Below are 22,503 nucleotides of genomic sequence, written 5' to 3' on the forward strand. Positions count from 1 at the left end.
CCAATCCAAAGCTTAGGGACAGCTGTATGCTAGCCGATCAGATTGCACTAAAACACTGAAGAATGTAGTTGAAACAAAGACTAGCGTTTACAATGAATCGCCCTGCTCATTGCAACTCCACTTTTCAGTTTTTTTTTGTCCGTTGCTTTAGCAACGGAAATTAAGTTAGTCATTGAGTCAGGTGAGGTGTCTGTATTTCACTAGGTAACTAACTATACATGTGGTTGTTGCTCTTTGATAAATAGGTTTTCAATTCAATACGTTTTCAGCCAAAGACGGAGATTCTGTTCTCCGTTCAGTTCATTAAATGGCGTAAAATTTCGTCACGTGCGTGATCACGCGTTCTACAGTTTACCAAGTTAAGGATCTCGTGCAAAAGATCATGTCTTAAAATTCCATTTCTATAGGAAAACCCGTCCTTATTCCGAGCAGCACGTTGTTGAGGCCACTTTTTTGGCCTGGAAAATCGTTAACATGACTGATTTTGGTGGTCGGATTCATTATATAACAGACATAGCAGGGTTCCAATGCATGTTAACTACTGACGACCATCGGTGAGCCATATCAAACATAATTTCGGGGATGGTTGCGTCCCAAGCATGTGGGCTTTGTTGTTTTGACGTCAATGACGAGAAAAGCCTCAAGCGATGTTGCTAACAAAAAGCTTCAACTCAACTGTTCACTTTGTGCACGAAATATGTATAATTGCACGCCAAGTTCACTTGTTTGAAAGCTTTACTCGTAAATTTCTCTTGGATTAATTAATGGCTGAAGGCTTGTTTCCTTTGTGGCAACAGTGATAGTTATTTCGAGAAGCGAGAAACGTCGAACGGCTATTGATTTCTGTACCTATGTAAAAAAGTTGTAAATTAGATCTTCGGTGATTTGAATTTTGTTTGAGCTTTTAAACAAACTCGGCGAGAAGTGGTCAAACAGCAAAGCGCTGAATTTGAACAAGAGATAAAAGAAATCGAAGATAGAAGAAAGCAGAAATGTTCCACAGGTACAAAGCAAAAGGTAGGTTGATTAATGTTACTTATGCTTACAAGAATCATTAGATTAGAGTTTTCTTAAACCGAGAGCAGTTTTGTCAGACATTCCATACCACCTGGTTTGTTTAGCGAAAATATACTTTCGTAACAACTATTCCACTACTAAAAGTGATGGTTCAGAATTTCTCCTGAAAGGAATTTAGTTCCTCGGGAAAAAAATTCATGTACTGCTATTTCTCAGTTCTATCGCTTCTATCTTCTGAAGTTTTTAAGTTAGCGCCTCGTTCTAGAAAGTTCACTGCTTTATTTTTAAAATCTGAACAGTTTTGTGCTTGAATAACTCAGATAATTAATGAACTCAGTATTAGAGTGTAGTGTTGAATCAATGCCGACATTAATGACTTCCCTTGCGGACTGGCTGTCGATTTTTATATAGTTCATCTTTCAAGTTTGAACAGTAGAAATGCCTCGGGCGAAGTGGAGTAAAAATTATGATGCAGACATGTTAAAAAACTTGATAGACGAAAATGCGGGACAATTTAGTTTGTGTTTACATAGCGTGGTAAACTAATGAATATTCTAAAAATACAGTACACATTAATATTTGTTTACAAAGATTCAGAGAACCATGTAACACTTTTAAAAACCGAGTTCAGCTGTCATGCATCTGCCAGCTATAAAAAATAGGGCCCCAATGGGTCCATGTGTTTTGCTGCTAGAGCAAAGCCTTAGCAAACATGTTGATGAAAGACAAGTGAGTAGAAATTCAAATCCAACGTCTTTTATTATCTGTCACTTGTGTGCAGGTTAATAATTGCACTTTATTGTACTCACTTTGTGTTAATTCAATCCTGATAATTTTAATGATAATAATAATAATAATAATAACTTTATTAACGTGTCAAATCTGTAGTAGCTGAGGGGAAAAGTCCCCTCTACTAATTGTGGACACCTAACCTGACTAACTAAAAAACGTAATTAATATATATATATAATAGAAAATATTTATATACAAAAAAAAAAAAAAAAAAAAAAACCTAAGTACAAATATATTAAAATTCTGTTTCTTTATCTATATTAAAATATAAAAATTAAAATTATGTTAAAAAGTAAAAATTATGTCATGGCTGGCAGTCATTCTTGACATAGTTTGCATCCCCGACAGTCACTGATATTAGCAGCCAGCGCAGTGAGGTCCCGACCACGTATACCGCATTTGAATTGTTTTAAAGATGGTAAATTTCTTAGTATAGGTGTGAGAGCATTCCAAAGTTTGGGCCCTAGGTATCGAAGAGAGTGTTTGCCAAATGTTACCGAAGAGAATCGGGGTTGAACAAATTCAAATTGAATTCAAATTGAAATCAAACACAGCAAACATAATTTAATTACCAGTGAGTTAACGAAATGTCTTTGAAATCATTGTCTCTTTGATAAAAAACAGAAAGACGGGGTTGAACGTAACGCAAAGTTCATTTTGAAAGCGAAAGTTTACAAATAATTATTATCATTCGTCAGTCATCCCTTCACGCATGAACACACGTCGAATTGCAGTGTCTTCACAACAAGATCGGAAGATCGATAAGGACCAATTTTTGAATAATCGAATTGATTCTTCGAAAGTTCGTTTTCTTAAAGTTTTAGAAATTTGTGAAGTTGGAGGATTCACTGAGGACTGCGTAGCCGTAGATGCAGTGGCTCGCTGGACATCAAATTCTATTTTTCACGCGGCGTTTAAGTAATCTTCACAAAATAAACATGTGGCGCCAGCGCGTCTGGCAGTCAAAAATTCATTTTTCAAAAAACTTTCCCTTTCCAGCTATTTTTAGCGGGGCTTATAGTACCTACCTGTCAGTCGTAGAAAAGCTGAAATTTAAGGATGAACTGTTTATTAAATGAATACCGTGTTTTTAATAACTAGTAAACAAACTGGTCGCACGCATTTAAACACGAACTGACGAATGTTGCATTTAATATTTCTTTGTTTTCGACGGTGTGAACCACTGAATAAGTTTCTTTCCCATTGTGATGTTACTAGTATTAATTCGTTTCTAGCTGTCTTTTATATAGCTCGAATACAGCTACAATTAGCGGTGCAGACCAGCATGATGTTACTATATTCCTTTCCAGCTGTCTTTGCGTGACAAGTTACACGTTCATACATTTTATTTTAAAATATGAAGTTCAGAGTTAATACAGTACTAGTACGCTGTAGACAGTGTAGACAAGGTGAGGGTAAGTTTATTTTCAAAGCGAAAGTTTACAAACTGTGCACTAACCGGTCCTTCGGAGAAAATATTTATGACCTTCGGCGAGGTTTCAAGTCTTCGCTCTTTTCGTAAATGATGGAAACTGAATAATTTTCTCATAAAACTGGAGTGGTCGCGCCACAGTTTGTTTTCTTTCCCAATGCGATATACTTTTAAATCGGTTTTCTGTTTTCCAACGTGTCGAACGTGGTTTGCGTTCGAATACTTTGGCCCGTAACTTCGAATGCGATCGGCGCTACGGTTCATTGGTTTCGATTTTGTTTGTTCATGGATTTGATTGACATCGGTAGTTCAGATTTCTCCTTTGTTACGGCACTTACACCTTACGGCACAAACTTCAGCTCTCAATGTGTTTTGCTTGCAGCCATTGCGGCTGCAGCAAAACACAAAAACAGTTACTTCTGCATGCAAATAGCTTGATAATTAGTCCGTCTTGGCGAATGAGCTTTTATTTTTCACTGATACGATCTGGTTTTTGGAGCACCGAGTCGCACCAATCGTGAAACTACTAGTTTCCAGGTTCCTCTGCAACTTGGTCCAAAAACACGCAAAAAAAATTGAAAAAAATCTCCGCCGGCTATTTGTTTCTTACCATTTCTTTAGTGGGAAAGGATAGCCGAGTGATAGAAACAAAATCAAACTCTCTCGATTCTCGTAAATCACTACTCGCGGACTTTTGGCAGATCACGTTTCACGCAAATTTCCATCGGAAAGTCAACCTAAGCACCCCGTATATAAGTTTTTACAAAAGCCCACCTCAAATGAACGTTGAGAAAATCATGATATAAAGCCAGAGCTTATTTTCGGACCTTTAGTGCAAATGAGAGTTATGAGACCAGGTTTCTTGTTGACGAAAATGAATATCGTGATTTTGCCGTCTGGCTGTATGAGGAAGTTCTTTTGCTTGTCATCCGACCCTAATCACTCTTCACACTAAGACCATTTTGAGGCATATCGAATTTCGAGGATGATACTTTATATATCATAACTAATCAGATTTCGAAAGCGATTGCATGTATGGTTTCGAAATAGCGGGAAACATGTTTTGCTTTATTCAGCGTGACGGATGCACTCTTAAATATTTCATCATTTTGTTTTTGTTATTGTTATATACCGTATAGTAAAAGAGCCACCGAAATTTCAGCACATAAGAAAATAAAAAAATGCCCCATATTCAGTTTTAGTATCTGACCACTGCGTTACTACACCAGATACAATTGAAATATTTCGTCTTTTAGATACAGCGACTTCGGACCAGTTTAAATTTAGCGGTCAATTTAAAGCAGTGTCCTTGTTTCTACAAAATACAGACGAATCTATTGCTGATAATGTTTCCTAGTCACACAGCCAGCGGCTCGTTTTGTTTTTATGTATCGCCATGTAAAATTTCAGGTCCGACCTGTGAAATGTATTTTTCTTTCTTGGGTATCGCTAGAATATCATCATTAATACACAAGATCTTATTGACTGTCGCCGTTCCATCTTCCTCCAAATCTTTGATTTCGTATTTTTCGTCCAGATAGCCGATCAGTCTGCCTCGCTGCTCCCCAGATGAGCACTGATTAGCAATCCACTGAGCAGTTTGCTTGCTAATCAGTCCTAGCACATACTTCTCCCAGAGATGTGTTGATTTCCCGACGTCGTTTTTGATGGTGTTTTCCTCGATTTCTTTCCTCCACGAATATTTCGACTTCGGTGGAAGTTTAAACCCTTCGTTTTTCCCCTCTGGCATGCACAACTTGTGCTTTTGAGGCAGGATGCGTTTGGAATTTGCTTTCAATTTCTCCTTGTGTCTCCGCCGCTTAGTTGAAATGGAAAGATCTTTGAGCTTGTATAGTTCTTGCATGTTCGTTGAAAAGTACGAAGATAGACAAGGGTCTCCTCTACAATGAATTACTTCGTCGGTAAATTCGAGCGGCAAGATGCTAATTTCTTTGAGCCTTTTCTTAGCATAGCAACATTCCGGTGTACTTCTCTTTCCTTTCGCAAGAGAACGATGCTTTGGTTTACAGGGGGGCAATTCCAACTCCCTCTTGTGAACATAATTTTTGACGAACTCGTTTATGTGAAATGCTGCAGTCTTTGATTTGATTTCACTCATTTCTGGTGTGGAAATATTGTAACCAAGGAAGAATTCCGTTTTGTTTGGCAGCTCGGCAAAATTCCCTTTTCTTTTGTTCATCTGGATCTCCCATGGATATTTCAACGACGGATTTTTCCACATTAAATCCGTTGCGTAGTGCTGTTTTTGCGAAGAAATCGCCGCAGCTTTTGATGATGAAGAAAATCGCCCACTCTTTGTAGAGGGCAAAAATGAATTTCTTTGAGTCATGTCGGCTTCAGAGCTAGAAAATTGTGTTTATCTTCATGAAAGGAAGAAAAAATATAAACTTGGTTTTGACGGCAAGTTGCTATGTAAAGAAAACAGATTTTGTGAACATTGGATGAAAATTTCCAAACAACCGACACAGGTTTTGCCGAGTCGATCCGTCATTGGTAGAATTTTAAAACCGCTATAGGGTTAATTACAAACCTCAAAGACCACGATCTCTTTGTTTTTTGGTGTTTTGTATCAAATAAAACAGTTTTACGATGAATAATGGCTGTAGAATAGCGCCAAACTGCGGGACATAAATAGTTTACCCTTCGTTAATGAGGCAAAGAAATGCCATAAATGTATGCAAATCGAATATTAAACAAGCGGGAAGTCTTTGAAAAAATATTACTGATACAGGAAATCTGGATAGCTCTGAAAAAAGAAATGCGGCGAAAGTGTCATATTTCACTTCAAATTTGATTCTAAATATACAACTTCAGTGGTTGCATTCGGCGAAGAAAAAGTGTCAAATTTCTACAGGAAGTTCCGATACGAAAAGAAAGTTTCATTTGTTACTTCCTTCGAAGACATCGATCGAAAAAGCGATCGGTTAAGTAGAGAAAAGACGCTGATAGAATGTTTACTAAAAACCTTCAGGCTCCTAATTAATTACTGGCCATATGTTTCAAACTACGAAGAACATTTTAAATTCCCTTGCCCGATGTAGTTTGTTTACTGGACGAAACGGAGGATTGAGATCATTTCGGAATGATTTACGGGGCTAAGTAGTCGACCTTCTGAAAATGCAAAACGTTTTCCTCTTCACTCGTATCTTTCCATCAATTTGCCAAAAAATTTATAGACTGTTCACAATGTCTCTATTTATCAACGCGCCTCCTGTTTTGCGCTGGCGTCCAGGTCTCTCTCGATTCTCTTCTCGCGTTCAACGACCGAAGAAAGATACGAGAAAATAGAGGGCTATGAACAGTCCTAACCCTATCCAGACCGGGGGGTGGGGCGGAAAGTGCCCGCGCTGACTTTGAACGCTTATAACTTTTTAAAGATTCAACCAAACGCTGCCAAACTTTGCGAGTTTATCTAAAATTTATTTGGGAAAAATTTGGTGAGATAGGTTGTTGTGTGAAGAACTTGACGTCACCATGGCAACGGCATTTTGATAGACATGTTTTCCCAAATTTGTAATTTTCGTGTTTCCATGAATAAAAAATAACTTTGATGTAATTATTTTCACCTTTTTAGGTTTTTAAAGCACAGTTTTTTGATTTTGAGTACTTTGCAGTAATTTTGGGCGGTTTCCTGAAGTTTTGGAAAAATTTTGAAATCCAAGATGGCGAATCCAAGTTGGCGGCTGTTTTGACATCATGATGTAATTGCCACGTGATGTGACGTTATTTGCCCACGTGACGTATACCAAAAGATAGATTTTCGGACATACTATAGTACCTTTAAGTTTCATTGTGATTGCTTAAATTTTCTGAAAGTTACAGAGTGGGGCGGATTCCCCCCCCCCGGTCTTAAAAGATCCAAAACAGCCCAGTCTGAACAGTCTTAAGGAGGTCCTCTTATGCCTGCGTGCATACATCTCTTGGCAACCTAAAACTGGATCCTGAGAAGTCTAATTAGTTTGATATACACCTAATTTCAATAAAGTTGTCATAGAAAAAAGAAAAAAGGTAAATAGGAATTAATTAGCGTAGTTTCATAACAGGTAGCGTCTTCAGAAAACTTACGAGTTTTTATCTGCTTACTTTGAGTCCACTGTTTTTATGCTGTATCAAGATGAATTGATTTATTCGTATTTTATGGCATTTCAAGGCCGTTTGTTCGAATAAATTTCATGCATGCGCTTAATTAATTCCTATTTGACTTTTTCCTTTTTCCCTTTTTCTATGACAGCCTTGTGTACAGTATCGCTGCATGTTTTTTTTACGAGACTTACTGTTTCCTGGCGAGGCCTAAGCCAGTCAAAATACACTGACTGTCGAGTAAAAATTCACAGCATTACTACACACGGCGATTTGTTTTTGTTTCTCGCGATATTTATAAACTACTGATTGAGCCATAGTTAAATTTCTTACAAAAAGTTAAAAACTGTACTGATCGTAAACCAGCAAAAATTTTAACCCTGTTCCAATTCCGAGTGTTATCCAATTAGCGGAAGGCGACGGCCTGTCAGCGATACGTCATCGTACCAAGAGCCTTCTAGACTGTCCACAGCCTTTCGATTTTTCAACGCAAAAAACGCAAACGGAGCGAGCGCTTCTTCCGTTTTGCGCTTGCGTCCAGTTCTCTCGCCGTTCTCACCGCTCATCGATAAAAAAAAACACGAACAAATTACAGGGCTGTGGACAGTCTAAGAGCCTTCAGTTCAAACTCCCCGCTCACCAGTGCATGCAAAGAAGACTGTCTAAAGATTACAGATTTTTTCTCATTAAGTCAAACAACCTGTACTCGTAAGTTACTTAACGACAACCCATCGCTCTTAATTGGCTTACGACAGAACACAAGTGTTGGAGCAGTTTTCAATTGAGTGTCGTAAAACCAAAAGCAAAAGTAAACAATTTGGCCGATCACGAAGAACACAGACAATCCAGTAAACCAATAAAAATTCGAAGCAATACATGTAGCTGGCAAGAAGCGCGGGAAAATTGCGCGAGCGAGTCAAAATTGGTTTTGGTTTTAGTTCTGATTGGCTGAGAAAGTGGCGCGAGCAATGCAAAACCTAAGCAAACGAAATCTTCGCGCGTCTCTTATGTTACCTTGCCTGTTATGGTGAAGCTGTGTTCACACTTGCTAATTAGCAAGCGCAAACACAGCTTTAAGAACTTAGCGGTTCACTCAGGTTAAGTTCACACTGAACAAATTAGCGAAGCAAGAAAACATCGGACGCAAGTTACGCTAGAAAAGAAAACTAAGGATGTATTTTTTTTACAAGATTGCTCAACGTGTCATTTTCACGCATGATTGACAACCGCGCGTGCTTCGATACAAGATCTTTGATCTGATTGGCCAGCGAGCGTTGAGCGACATTGTTCTGCAAGCGAGTTTTATTACCTTGAAAAGTTCCTGGAAAACAGCTATTTCCTGCCATAGCAACGGTCTATTTTGTTTTATGTGTTTTATTTTTTAACTAATATTTATTCAAACAGAATTGACTTTTGGCGTAGCAAAGCGGTAATTATTCAGAAAGTCTCTTACTTACGTAAAGAAAATGTACAACTGGCGTTTCCGTAAGTGAGTCAATAATTGCATAATTAGGAATTAACAAGGTAAAAAACCTTTTAAGGCCGAGGGCTCGCATGCAGAGAGCGGATAAAAGGGAGAAATGCTGATTTAAATCTTTCGTGCATGCTACAAAACACAGAGTCAGAAATAAAAAAACATTTGGACATTTTATTCCACACAGAATGGCGCGTGTCGTATGAATTGACCTGTTTTGACTGTCCTTGTGTGCCTCACAAAGCGATCGCGTGGTCTTTTGTTTAAAAGGGATTTTAAATCAGAGCTACAGATCCACAACTCACAAAGCAAATTGTCTGCTAATTTGATAAGATAGGCATTATTGTCGAGGCAGCGAGTTCGGTTAAAACGGTGCATCCTGATTGATCGAGTAAAATCGGCCGAATATTAGTGATAAGAAAATTTTTAATTCATCTTCGAAGGAGACACTTGCTTGGTTTGGTATTATTACTTACTTACTTAAGGGAAATTAAAAAGTCTTATTTCTTAATAAACTTGATTTACGACATCGCTAATAAACCTCGGACTTTCTCAGCACTCGCTGGAGTTCCCAATGTGAAGTTGCTTTTTCCCTCGCTTGCAAAGCGTAGAAATTTTGATTCAAAGCCGCAAGTTGACAAATAGACAAAAGACCATTCTACAGAATGTTTACAGAAGTCAAATCATTTTGAAAGAAATTCATGACATTTTAAAGACGTTACAATTAAACTTACGCCACATTTTTACTCGGAAAAGCAACACAATGTAACGTATCTAGGAAACGAATTTTGCCACCGGCTTTGTCGCATATCATTTAACTTGAGGAATAACATAAAATTTGCCAGCTCCTTTGAGGCAGTTTAAGACTTTTACCCGTAGCAAAAGCGATTTGGTTCGGCATTTTGTGGGGTCAGCTGCGAGATTAATTCAAATGACAGGCTAAACGCCGTGGAGTTTACAAAAGAGAACAAAATTGATTCGGCCCCTGAAGACGTTGCCTATTGTTGAGTGCAGCTGGCATATTTTAATTAGAGTTTGCTTAATAATTCTTTTGTGAAAGGAGCTGTTGTCAATAGAGATAACATATGGTCTAGAGAGAGGCCACAAGGAAATACAGTCACAGGAAGGGATGCTCGCAAACATTTCAGGTATTTTCGCGGTTCAGTTTGTCTGATTTTCTCCTTCACTTGTTTGTAATGTTTCGCATCAATGGCGGCGCGTACGAGCTTAGAGAAAGCGTAACAAAGCGGCTGAAAAAACTGCGATAACATCATTCCTGCTTGCTTTGAAAGGTGTTTCGTGAAGTTGAAAATCTATGTCACAATTTGCATATCGGAAAAGTTGTCCTTTTTCGGCGGAATAGCGAAATAACTGTTGTTATTTGGGAATAAAATTTTCTTGCTTTTTCCTTCGGGACTACACGCTAGTAGAGGCAAGATGCAGCTAGGTTTATAAACATTTTCGGATTTCGTGTGTGACACACATGTACCCGTAAGTAACTAAACAGAAGCAGGGTTTGAAAATAACTAGTGGGCAGACTTAATACGTTCGTTTTGTTCCCCGTGATTCTCGACTCAACCTGTCGTTTTCATGAAGCATTAAATTTTCAGATTCCAGCGAAAAGCTTGCTTCGTCAAAAGAAAACAATATCTTAGAGTTTCACCGTCGTTCATTATTGATGTGGTTCGCGATTATCTCAGGCAGTGGCGTTTTTGCCAAAGGACATCTGCCTAGATTTTAATTAGCTGGTGATTCGCTGCATCGCCGTGAAATAACTTGTCGCTAGTGGAGAAGAGAGTTTGTAGCACGGTGCACCTGCGAACCCAGTGGTCTGAAAAACAATGGCTTACATCACAGTACAATTGAGATTTTTTTTACAATGTTATCATTCGGCCCAGACCTTAAATCGAGCAATATCTTAGCATTGTCTGTAAATAAAGAGAATAAGCAACGTGAAGTGAACGAAACTGCGTCATTCTTGATGACATTAAGCCATGCTTTATAGCACGAATTTTACATCAACAAAAATCGTTAAATTCTCAATTAGCTTCTGACTCGTGGCGATTTCCCGCTTTCCGATTGGCCGAAACTTTTAAAGGATTAAATCATATTATTTTAAGACTTTTTTCCGCACGTTGGTTCGTAAATATAAGCTGTTTTTGTTCGAATTTGACAGGACTAAAATTAGGCGAAGTATTTTACATTTTAAGTTATATTTCGCAACATAACTGCGACCGCGCAAAAAATGAAAAATGTTTCCGCAGTCGACATGAATTATACACGAGAAAGCATGCCACTTTGAACAATAAAATATTCGCCCATCTGGTGTGTAATGCATTCTACCGTGAACTACATCCAGCGGTTTATATTTTTTAAACGGCAGCTTGAATACTCATATACGACTACCCAACGGGTCACTTGACCAAACACGGCATAAATTTGGACGCCAAAATCGTTTGATTGTGGAGGCCATTAATTACATGAGACACACGGCACATCAAAATTCACTTCAAATCAGAACTGATAGAGTCACAAGCAACGGGCAGCTGCTTGCTGTTGCCGACTGCGTTATCCACCGGTGGGGAAAATACGGCAGCGAGGGAAATACAGGCGCGTATTTAATAGTTTGAAATGGATTTGCGCGTTGCTCACGGTGCGAATTCTCTCCCAGGAAGTATGTTCGCTCCTCGAATGGACAGCCGAGGTGAGCAACAATTCGCGGAGTTCAGAAGCAGGGAGCCGGAGAATTCGAGACGGGCAGATGTAAGACACAAGCCGTTCATACAACCAGTTTACAGAACAGCCAACAGATCCAAGGATCTCGATAGCAGGCAAACAATAACGCCAGTGGATCGACATAACGGAGGCAACCGGCCTGAATTTACGAGGTAGGCCAGTAAAGTCTCGTAATCCCGGGGAGGATTATTAAAAAAATATTGTCAGTGCTCTTGATGACTTGGGAAATAATTGAATTAGAAATCGGCTTTCAAAGCAGCTTTTGTCCCCCCCGCTAGATTCACCTATACAACAAGCCCTCCAGGGAAGAGCAGAAAATACTGCAAGTTATTCACCTTTTCAATGGTTATCAACTGGGCGATTCGTATTTGACGATTTTACACAATGAAATTTAAGTCCATCTCTTGTTGAAATCTTCAACTTGAATTTTACCATGTCTTTATTTTTGATGTATTATTAATATTGCCTTTATTTGTTTTGCTGTGTTTGTCATCTAATTCAATGAAAATTACATATTTGTCGAGGTCATATAATTATACGGCGAAAATTGCCCCAACTGGACACTAAAAATCGGTTTAATACGGAACACTTTCTACGTTTAAGATGTAATTTCATGCCACAGTTTCGCCACTCTGTAATATACAGAGTCGTGCAATTAATTTTTAATTACAAGCGACGTTTGAATAAATGATTAAGGGAAGTGTAAACTGGTAATTACTCGTGCGAAAAATAAGTGTTTTGCTGACTGATTTTGTAACGTGAAAATTGAGCCACGATGAACCGTTTTGCACTATTCTGATCGTCAGTTCGACGAAATAATCAGGATGCTATCTGGAGCTCTGATAAAAAAAGTGGCGTCGATTCTGCAGTGCTTAATATCTTCCCTTAAGGGGTTTTTTATAATAAACTTATAAACACAGGTCATGAAAAAGAAAGACCTGATAATATCAGAGGAAAAGCGTTGATGTGAATTAAAAAAAAAAACTTATACAAAAACGAAAGCAAGATAGATTTATTGGTGAGAGAGACCGACCTAAAGGGTTACTGATTCTCTGTGCATGTCTTTAGCCGCTTGGTCGCAGATCGAATATATTACTTCTGCCTTAAACTGATACATTTGTTAACTTTTGTCATATGATAGTCAAAACAGATTTTCACTGGTTTTGAGAAAATCGCATTTCTCTCTGCAAAAAAAAAAAAACGTTCCCTCTGCAAAAAACGTTCTCTGTCAAAGCCTTTCCTAATGTTGCATGAAGGTTTTTCAATGGACCGTTTTATATCGGAATTTATGCATACAGCGAACATAGATTGTTTGATCGTTTGGCAGAACGTATTAAAAAGCAAGCTAAGCTTTACTGATCGGAAAGGTGTAATTCGTATGTATTGTTTGATAGCCCTATTAAAATCAGGCTGAATTATATATAGGGCTTGCAAATAACTGATTTCAACAATATCTTTCCGGTGTGATATAGTATATTTTCCTTTTATTCAGCTCAAAGGCTCCACGTTTTACCGGGTCACTGAACCTTATCGTAAAGGAAACAAACAACAGTGCGCAATGTTTTCTTCTGTGGTTTGCATCGTATAAAAATTTAGATTATGTTTCAACAATTTATTACAAAGTGACGTTTGAATCGAGTAAAACCTCCGTCTGGAAGTCTCGTGTTTGTTAAGGCGAGATACGTGCGTGATCGTGATTTGCGAAATCGAGCGTGACTGAACGTTATTTTTAGCTCGCATGTTCCGAAATTAGAACGGTCGAGATTGTCATAGTCTGTAAGAGTCATGCTCTGCTGAAAAGTCGGCGATTGGTGATGAGTTTTTATGTCAAGAAACTTGCACATAACGAAAAGATACTCTAAATGATCAGTTAACTTCACTTTTTGCGTTGGAGTGTCTTATCTTAGAGAATTAAGTAAACACACATGTTGGAAAAGGCGAGTCAGCGATAGCGTAAAGACATTGTCCCCATGGAAGACTTGTTTTTGCAAACCAAAATTTCAGGCAAAATATCAGTTTCAATATTGTTTGATTTGAACTTGTTTTTGTGTTTCTTCTCTGCCTTAACTCATTCTGCCGTTGAATTTTTTTACTACCCATGGAGAAAAGAGAAAAATTAAAGGACAAAATGAAATCACGTTGAAGATGAATTTTTCAACAATGTCACGAGCATGGGACAAAGAAAACTTCTGAGTCCCCGACGAGAATCGAACCCATGGCCTCCCAGATACCGGTTGGGCGCTCTATCCAACGGAGCTACGAGAGACTCGTGGCGAGCTGGGCCATTTACTAGGTTGATATATGACACACGTCCTGCATACTGCTAAGATCAGCAATGTTCGATTCCCGTCGAAGACTCAGAATTTTTCTTTGTCCCATCGCTGATTCTAGCAGTATGCAGGACGTGTGACACATATCAAACTAGTAAATGGCCCACCTCACCACGAGTCTTTCGTAACTCAGTTGGTTAGAGCGCCCAACCGGTATCTTGGGAGGCCATGGGTTCGATTCCCGTCGGGGACTCAGAATTTTTCTTTGTCCCATGCTCGTGTCGTTGTTGAAAAATTCATCTTTATTATTTATCACCGAGCTTAAAATTTTCCATCTTTATTATTTTCCACACACTTGATGATTTCGACATTGCTGATCCTAGCAGTATGCAGGACGCGTGTCACTTATCAACATAGTGAATGGCCAAGCTCACCACGAGTCTCTCGTAGCTCAGTCGGTTGGTTTTGTCAGGCCGATAGAATTTATTCAAATACTTCAGTAAGTGCAGTCGGTACAGTAATGCTTAGCAAAGATTTTATTAACTGTTGTGTATTTCACTAATTCTGATTCCTGCGCTTTTCATTTTCCGACGCGGCTACAAAATAAACAAAATAGGTTGAACTGAATCTGTGCTGCTGACGAGAGTTACGAAAGCGATACTCGGGAACATTCCGGACATCTTCGGAATAGGTTCGGTTTTTTTCGTTTTAAAACTAGAGACAAAGCGTCCTGTTCGGAATGTGTTTCTAAAAATTTTGGAAAGTAGGCACTGGATGTAACTGAAGACATTTACAAAATTGTAGCATTCATTTTTCCCTTTATAATCTAACGCTTTATTTTTATAGTGTGACAGAATAAACGAAAGCCTTCTTGTGATAGTTAACAGTGCTCACTTTACATCTATTGGCTTTATTTAGCTGACCAAATAAAACTCACATGTTTTTCATAAATTATTGAGGGAACAAACGAAGTAGAACGCTCCGTGAATACATATTTTAATTTTCTGTTTAATTAAGAACCGTCGGCAAAAGATTTTTAGCGATTTGCAACGCTCTCCTGGTTTTTAGAACTACTAAAAGTGGAAAGAGATTTTGTGAAATCATTTTCAACATTGAGGACAAGTCCTAATAAGGCAGCGAGGCAGCTGATTTTGAGAAGATCTTCCTCGCTTATGAATATTCATTGAGCCCCCGAGCAGACAGCTAAAACCATCTGCCTCAGCGGATTGCTCAAATAATTCTTTCTTGAGTTGAACCGAGCGGTCTTTCAAGGAAGACAATTTAGCGACTTCATGATCGCAGGGGCTCGCTAAGTACACGCGTCGAGGAGACTGGCAGCCATTTCCCGCTTTTGATTCAAAATGCTCCAGCACAAGCCTGGCGGAAGGAACGACAAACGGCAGAAACCGTGCTCAAGCGAAACACTAAGGTCACTTTTGCTCACTATTTTATTGATGTATTGTAGACAAGTTTAGGTTGCAGTTAGTACTTAATCAACCTGCGCGGAGCAAAAAATTTCATGAGTGGCGCAGCGCTCAAAATTACTATATCACCCTTCGGTCTCGGCGCGTTTAGTTAGAAAGCAAGAACGTATTTTATGATATGCCTTCACGTTTAGCTTAGATTTGTTCTAAGGTCCACACGGTTTTTTATTATTATGCAATTACTTATTCAGTTACATTATGGCTCCTTTAGACATTTCCTCAAGAGATGCGTATAATGTACATCTGCCAATCGCAGAGAAAATCGCACTTTTTGTAATATTATCGGAATAAAAGCGAACGATTTCTTTTCGCAATTGCACGCACTTCTTTGTTAAGGCTCTCCATAGCGCAGATGGGACGGCTAAAATCTCTTTAAAACTAGCAGGAACCTTTTTTTGTTATGTTTTACACGCTAAACAAGTTGTAACGAGCAACTATTCAAACACAGCTGGTTTGACTAATGCATATGCAACAGATAATAAAAATATTGCGCGCCACCAAAATCTACATATAAACAGGTACCGGGCATTAATTTTCGTCGCCTTGGAAAAAGGCAGTAAATTTTAAGCAAGGTAAATGACATTAAGTACGGCGAAGAAGTGAAAACCTTTCTTACGGGGCACTGCGGCAAGAATTATCGGGGACAAATTCGACTTTGAAACGCCGAAAATAAAGAATAACAACTTAACCGGATTCTGCGAGATATAAAATATAATAATTATTTCAGGATTTCATGGAAATGCCTCAAAAAGGAAGCAACACTATTTGCTGTATTAATTTAAGTGCAGTTTATGATAACATTTGGAGTCTTTGATTATGTTTAGATGATTTAAAACTGCATTTCCGAGCCTTAAGCAAATCATTTAAAGGTTCGAACAAAATTGGACTTCGTTGTTTACTAATAATATTAGAATGTTTCCTTTTATTCACTTATAATATTTCTTTTTCACTATTTTTTTTTCGTTTATCACACTAAGGTTCTTCTAGATTCTATTCAGCATTTTTTCTTATAAAAGGTTCGGGAAAAGTGCCTTGAAATGCAAATTTAGATCAACCTTTTTCTGCCTTTAGGGTAAAATACTGAAAATACAGCAAAGATTTTCACTTTTGATAAAAGACCTTTCCCGTCGTAGGAGATTAATTCTAGTTACACTTTCATATTCATTTATTTAATCTGTATAGTTATCTCTTAAGCTGAAGTTATAATTTTGTTTAAATGTATATGTGAAAAAGAAAGAAAGAACAAGACCGGCTTCAAAACAGCCAAACTTTGCTTTTAACATAATTAAGTTGTGAATTTTACCGAAACATAAACAGTATTCTATAAGTGATTATCGTTCCGGCCAAAAATACTAAACGAAGCAGCTCTAAACAACAGCCTGGGAAATAAAACATCCGTTTATCGGAATTAAAGTGCATCAAAAGATGGTTTTAATTGATTTTTTACTTTCGATTCACGAATCGGTTATTCAGAAATTGCGCGTGAAAACAACTCTTAAGATATTTTTTTTATTTCTTTTTGTATTTTATAACTAGCAATTGTTCTTTTTCTTAATTATGATAATATTGTTTTGTTTTGTCCCTTGTTCATCGCTTTTAATCGGTGAATGACTTTCATTAAATCTTAATACTGAAAGAGCGTTAGTCGAGGGCTTGTATTCGTCCATTTGAAAACTGAAGTCATGAATGTTAAAGGAAAATAAAAATCATTTGCTGCGGAGTTGCATGTGCAGAGCGGGCGTTGCTATTTTCTCCATATTAATAAGATAATCTAATTTGTACCTTTCTTATTATTTTACAGCTTAGCTGATGTGTATGAAGGAGCCCTTCGGAACGTGTTGGGCATTCAACTTCATCTGGCACTAGACGATCAACAGTCTTTTACACAAGACGCCATAAATGATCTTCTTTTTCGCGACAAGTCCTCGTCTGCAAATCACAGAGGGTTACGACAGGATCAGAAGAGGAGAAGCGAAAACCACCTACATGGTCGCCCAGGCGACGAAAACAAGGACATGAAAAGCCTAGGCTCTTTCCAAGGACGTACATTATTGAGGGACCCTCGGAGAGTGTCTCAGGGAGGCTCTGCCTTCCATGTCCCTCCTAAAAAGGCACGTCTAGATGAAGACATGCCATACCCCGAGAGGGGATTTCCAGTCGATCACTACGGTGTTGCCCCAGGGATGAACTTCCCACCGGACTATGCAAACTCTTTTCCGTCCTCGAAGGGATCACCGGGCATTTACCACCGACGGGTTAACGCGCCCGAAGCCATAACCCACGTGTACGGGACAAACGGGATACATATCCCGTCACCGCGGGAACGTTACTCGCTGTGGTCATTCGGGCATCATCGTGATATTGCTACGGTATTTCCTGTGCGCTGTTCGTCCGTCGAAAGTGACCGGAGGTATCATCACGGTGTTCTAGAGGAGGAGAGGCGACGTAACATGAGCTTAGCGCGTGTAAATGGATTTATGCACGGCAAACCAGCCGTTCAGGTTAAAATCGAGAAGGAGACGAAAGACGAAAGTATCAAACGAGAGCAAAAATCAAGTTCCACCGAAAGAAGGAGCTCTGCGACTCCAGCAAAGGAGGCAGGACTTGAAATAGGAACAGACAAAGAGAAGTTGTCGCCTTCTTCGTCGCCAAAATCGAAGCCGGCATACTCCACATTGACTTCATATCGATCAAGTCCCACAAACGGGGCTGTTGACTTTCGTATGGAAACACGCTTTCGCAGCGCGCAAAGGAAACTGGAAACAAGGAGGGATGGAAGAAAAGGAAAAGGCGAAGATGCGAAGGAGGAATTTCTTTTCAAGTTGGGACTGGAGAGAATCGAGGCTTGAGACTCGGAATTACCAATTAATTACGATCGACTGTTTTGTCTGGCTGAGAGGCAGAACTAAACAAGAAAATTATTTATCAAGATTGGAACAATCAACGACAATGTATACTGCCACACAGCATGGTACAGTACAGTGTCGTGTTCTCGATTGGGTTGGCCAAGCATCACTTTGGCGACACAGCATGATAAGTGACGTCATCAAGTTGTTGACAGATTAATTGCGCATGTGCAGAATGGCGGTGGCATTGGGGGGTCTTTTGAGCCCCGAAGCCTTTAAGCCTCTTTTCGCACCCCGGATAAAGGCTAGCTCTGGAATTAGGACTCAGAATTGGAGTATTCAAAAACGGCTCTTATACTTTCAAAGTATTTACTGCTAACGCTATGAAAACATTTTGCCGCAAAAATTAGCTATGCAGTTTAATTTTACGACGTTTTGCGGGGATTAATAGAACTAAAGTGTGTTTTCTCTGTTAAACAAAAATCCGCTAAGGAAGGTTTAAAACGCATTCTCTTATTAGAAGTATTATCTGTACATATTATACAGGAAATTGCTCTCTGAATCGAATATAAACACTTGATTGTTTGTTCGCATTTCAATTCCGCTTCTGAGAACACTTAAATTAATAAAGCTTTGTTGTGATATTTCTTCGTACAGAACAGTGGTGATCTGTTCATAATAAATCTTAGCTCTTTATTACTCGCGCTCTTTGGTTTATATTTTTTCGCCCATTACATTGATTGTAGCCGGATTTGCCCCAAGTCGGTGGTTCCTAGGGGATTTACGCGTCTCCCAGCATTTTGAAACGCTTTGCGCACGAGATCTATTTTAGGTGCGCGCGTCGCGCTGGCATGAACAATCTTCTGCCATAGTTAAAGTCGTTTGCGCGAAAACTTTCTTGTCGATAGATTTTTAAAACTTTTTATGCGGTCAGTTAATGAATAACTTGTGTCAAAAATGCAAAAAACATCGAGTGTGCACGCTGAGGAAACTTTCTTAACATAATGTTGCGACATGAATTACGTGCGCAGTAAGGATGTGCATAAACAATTTAATAGCGCGAAGGTCCTTAAAACCCGTAACGCTGGGGAAAAACAATGAGATAGCGAAAACTTAGCTCTACCAGAATAACACGAGGGGGAGGAGGAGGAGGGAGAGGGTTGTCTCTTGCACCCGGAGACCATATAAATGGAGCATGGTTAAGTTAAGCCGCTCGGCACATCAAAAAGAAGCTGTAACTACCATTTTCAATTTATTTCGAAGCATGATCACTAAGCCTAAATAAAGTATAACAATAATTTTAAGATGAAACCCAAACAAAGTCCTAAGTTCACGTCATGTGGCACGTTTGATTCCACCTGATAATTAAAATAGAAAAATAACTAAAGACTACAGCAGTTGTTGAATTTTTCACTTGACGGCTTTTAATTTCGGAATCTGTTACGCAGAGGGATGCGAGGTACTGTCTTGATGTATTGTTTCTATTTTATTTTATGCACGCTCTTTTTGACTCAGGCACCAAAGTACGCAAGAGGAAAAGTAGCGTTAGAAAGTTTGGATAAGTGAGAGAATCATCAAAATTATTTACATGATTATGAGAATTGGAATTGGAATTGCTTAAAGTTAGGTAAAATTACTACCACTCCCTTAACTACACTAACAAATGTGTAAGTTTAGAGTACGTGTAGTCAGCTTGGCAATTATACAGGCGAGAAACTCCGCAACTGATGATTCAAGTCAGAAATTTCATACTATTTTCACTTTTATTTTTTTCAGACCACACTTATTTATTCATTTACCGTGTTTCATTTGCTATGTAAGGCGCATGTCACACCAGCAGTGTTAAAGCTGTCCCAACATTTTCAAACAAAAGGTACACAATGTGTACATGTAGCTACATGTTTATTTTTCGAGATCATGCAGAGTAACAGAAGATTTACATGTAATTACCAGTACAATAGTTTTGCACCTGCTACATACATGATGATCTGCGATATGTTTCTCAATGCAACTGATTAGCAAATTCTGCGTTTGAGGAGGAACAACCACATTACATCTCCGCGCCGGTTTAAATGTGTACCTCAAATTTTGAGGTTATTAAGCATTCATATATTCAAGCTATTGTTTTAACTCATTGCTTATTCATTCCGATCTATTTGCCGACAAGCCGGCATGCCTCCGAAGATCGTGAAAAGCGCAACGTCTTTGATGTAGGTGAGATGTATTTCTTTTGTTAACAGACTGAATAAAATCTCCTGGGAATCTGCTTCACTGATTTTATTTTCTATGCGTCGTTTAATGCGTGGAATGATTGATTAACTTAAAAACCGGAAACTTTTTTAAAGCCAGTGCCGGGAGTGGACGTACGGGCGTAAAGCAAGCTCCGGTATAATTTGTTAACCGCATGTAAATATCTTCGATGCAACCAAAGCGAAATATCGTTTAAAAAGAAATACCACTTAGAAATAAAACAGAACTCTTTAATCATTATAAACTTGCCTTGGTTTCTGAGATATTTTTTTTCAGGAAATAATTGAAAAGCGATGTTATTGTGCCGGCCGGGTTTGCCACGTGTAAGCTAATAAACAAAGCCAGGAAAGTGTTGAAACGCGACTTCGAAGTCGATATTTGGTCCTTCAGTGGCTTTTTTTGTGTGTTTCTATGGCTTTAATTTGTAAAATAAAAATATTTTCTTTGATTCAAATCTGGTCGGTTTTCATCGATCGATCGGCCGCGCCGACCATGAACAAGACGTGAACAACTGAAGTCACAAGCGAATGCTTGCACTTTTTATGACAACATGGCTGTATTTACATAACAAAGCCAAGTAGGAGTTTATTTAAGCGCACTCGGTCGAATCAAGACCTTAACAAATGCGTTTCTTTTCAATTAGAAAATAATTGTTTAATGCAAATCAAAAGCTTGGCGTGACACACGATAAAGCTAAGCAAAGGTTATATTTGGTAAACTGGCGAAAATTAGAAAAGCTCGGCTAAAAGCTTACTCGCCCGTAGCACGGTTTCACATTCAACATTTCTTAAATCGTCACCGAAGGCTAGGTAAATAAAGCTTAAATAGAGTTCCCCGTGTTCACAATATTATAAATCAAGGTTTCATTCGCTTTGTTGTGCGGAAAAATCAAAATATCAAATCCCTTGTTTTTATTCTGCGGTGAACAGACGACAACGCTTTGACAAATAAAACATGGCGGGTTACAAAAACAAAGCACTCACTTACGGTAGCTTATTGCTTTGTTAAACTAAATTAAAGTGAATCCTCGATTAATATATCGCTTTGTGCACTTAGAAAGCTGGAATAAAATTTCAGCAACAAAACGAAGAGTTTAAATTTATACAAAGTGATCTGGGCATAAAACACGCGTCGGAATGTGGCTACCTGCAGGGTTACGCAGAATTAACTCTGTAAACCGAGACCGCCGCTCCGCGCTCGGAGGAAACAAAACTAATTTCGCCTCCAACGATCAAAACAACTCGTTCAAGATCTCTTTTTAAAGCTCTCAACACGCTCTTTACTAATATATAAAGATAAAAGCTAAACATACAGTGCGAAAAACTTAAATCTACAAAATGTCTGTAGTGGTTATCAGACGTTCAATCACACTTCAAGAACAAAAGGATACGTTCACAACTCCGTTTGCTCAAGGTTTAATTGCGCTATTGTTCCGTCTTTTGAAGTCACTTGGGCGGCTTCTTCCAAAATATCTCACCTTTTTAGAAACGAATAAAACCGAAGTTGTGCGACACGTTTTCGGTGGCTGCCGAAACTTATACCCAAAGGAATAAATGGAGCCTTCAGGCTACAATTTCCAGCGGTATTGCCCATTTCAGAAAGACACATTTAAACCGGCGTGGAGATGTAATGATGCTTCTCACAACCATATTCCGGCCCGGTGCCATATGTGGGTTGAGTTTGTTGGTTCTCGTCCTTGCTCCGAGGGTTTTTCTCCGGGTTCTCCGGTTTTCCTCCCTCCACAAAAACCAACACTCCAAATTCCATTTCGATCTTCGATGCACGTACACGTCTCAACGAGCTCTAAGCTCTTCGGTGTTACGTGGGTAAGATAAATGAATGAAGACATTAATCTATATAGTTATACATGAAGGTCTTTCCACCCGCGGATATTTTAGTAGAAAATTCATGGAAACTGATCTGAATAAAACCTGCTTGTAGACGGCTGTTTAGACGGCTGCACACAGGCAAATCTGAATACTTCAAGCAATGCTATTCCCAGCATGAGGCTTCCACCGATCAAAGAAAAAAGTGAAAAGTATTTTTAGCAAACAATGCGTTATTTTAATAACTGATTTTATTTCACGGCATGAGGTTAATT

The 22,503-nt window shown here is 38.8% G+C and overlaps 1 protein-coding gene across 4 annotated transcripts; it reads left to right on the forward strand.

Annotated features, from left to right (window-relative positions):
* The first annotated feature begins 690 nt into the window (after positions 1-690).
* On the forward strand, positions 691-18,848 carry LOC144655868 (uncharacterized). Of its 4 annotated transcripts, XM_078516040.1 has the most exons (4): positions 691-1,017; positions 9,877-9,964; positions 11,488-11,704; positions 17,108-18,848. In XM_078516040.1, the coding sequence occupies exons 2-4, from the start codon at positions 9,946-9,948 to the stop codon at positions 18,153-18,155; spliced, it is 1,284 nt and encodes a 427-aa protein (XP_078372166.1). In that variant the 5' UTR covers positions 691-1,017; positions 9,877-9,945; the 3' UTR covers positions 18,156-18,848. The 4 variants fall into 4 exon arrangements, with proteins under 4 accessions (XP_078372166.1, XP_078372165.1, XP_078372163.1 ...); XM_078516039.1 differs by lacking the exon at positions 9,877-9,964; XM_078516037.1 differs by lacking the exons at positions 691-1,017; positions 9,877-9,964 and having other exon boundaries at positions 10,431-11,704.
* The last annotated feature ends 3,655 nt before the right edge of the window (positions 18,849-22,503 follow it).

This window comes from Oculina patagonica, chromosome 6 (genome assembly GCF_052425735.1).
Source record: "Oculina patagonica isolate OP01 chromosome 6, crgOcupat, whole genome shotgun sequence".
Lineage (NCBI taxonomy): Eukaryota > Metazoa > Cnidaria > Anthozoa > Scleractinia > Oculinidae > Oculina > Oculina patagonica.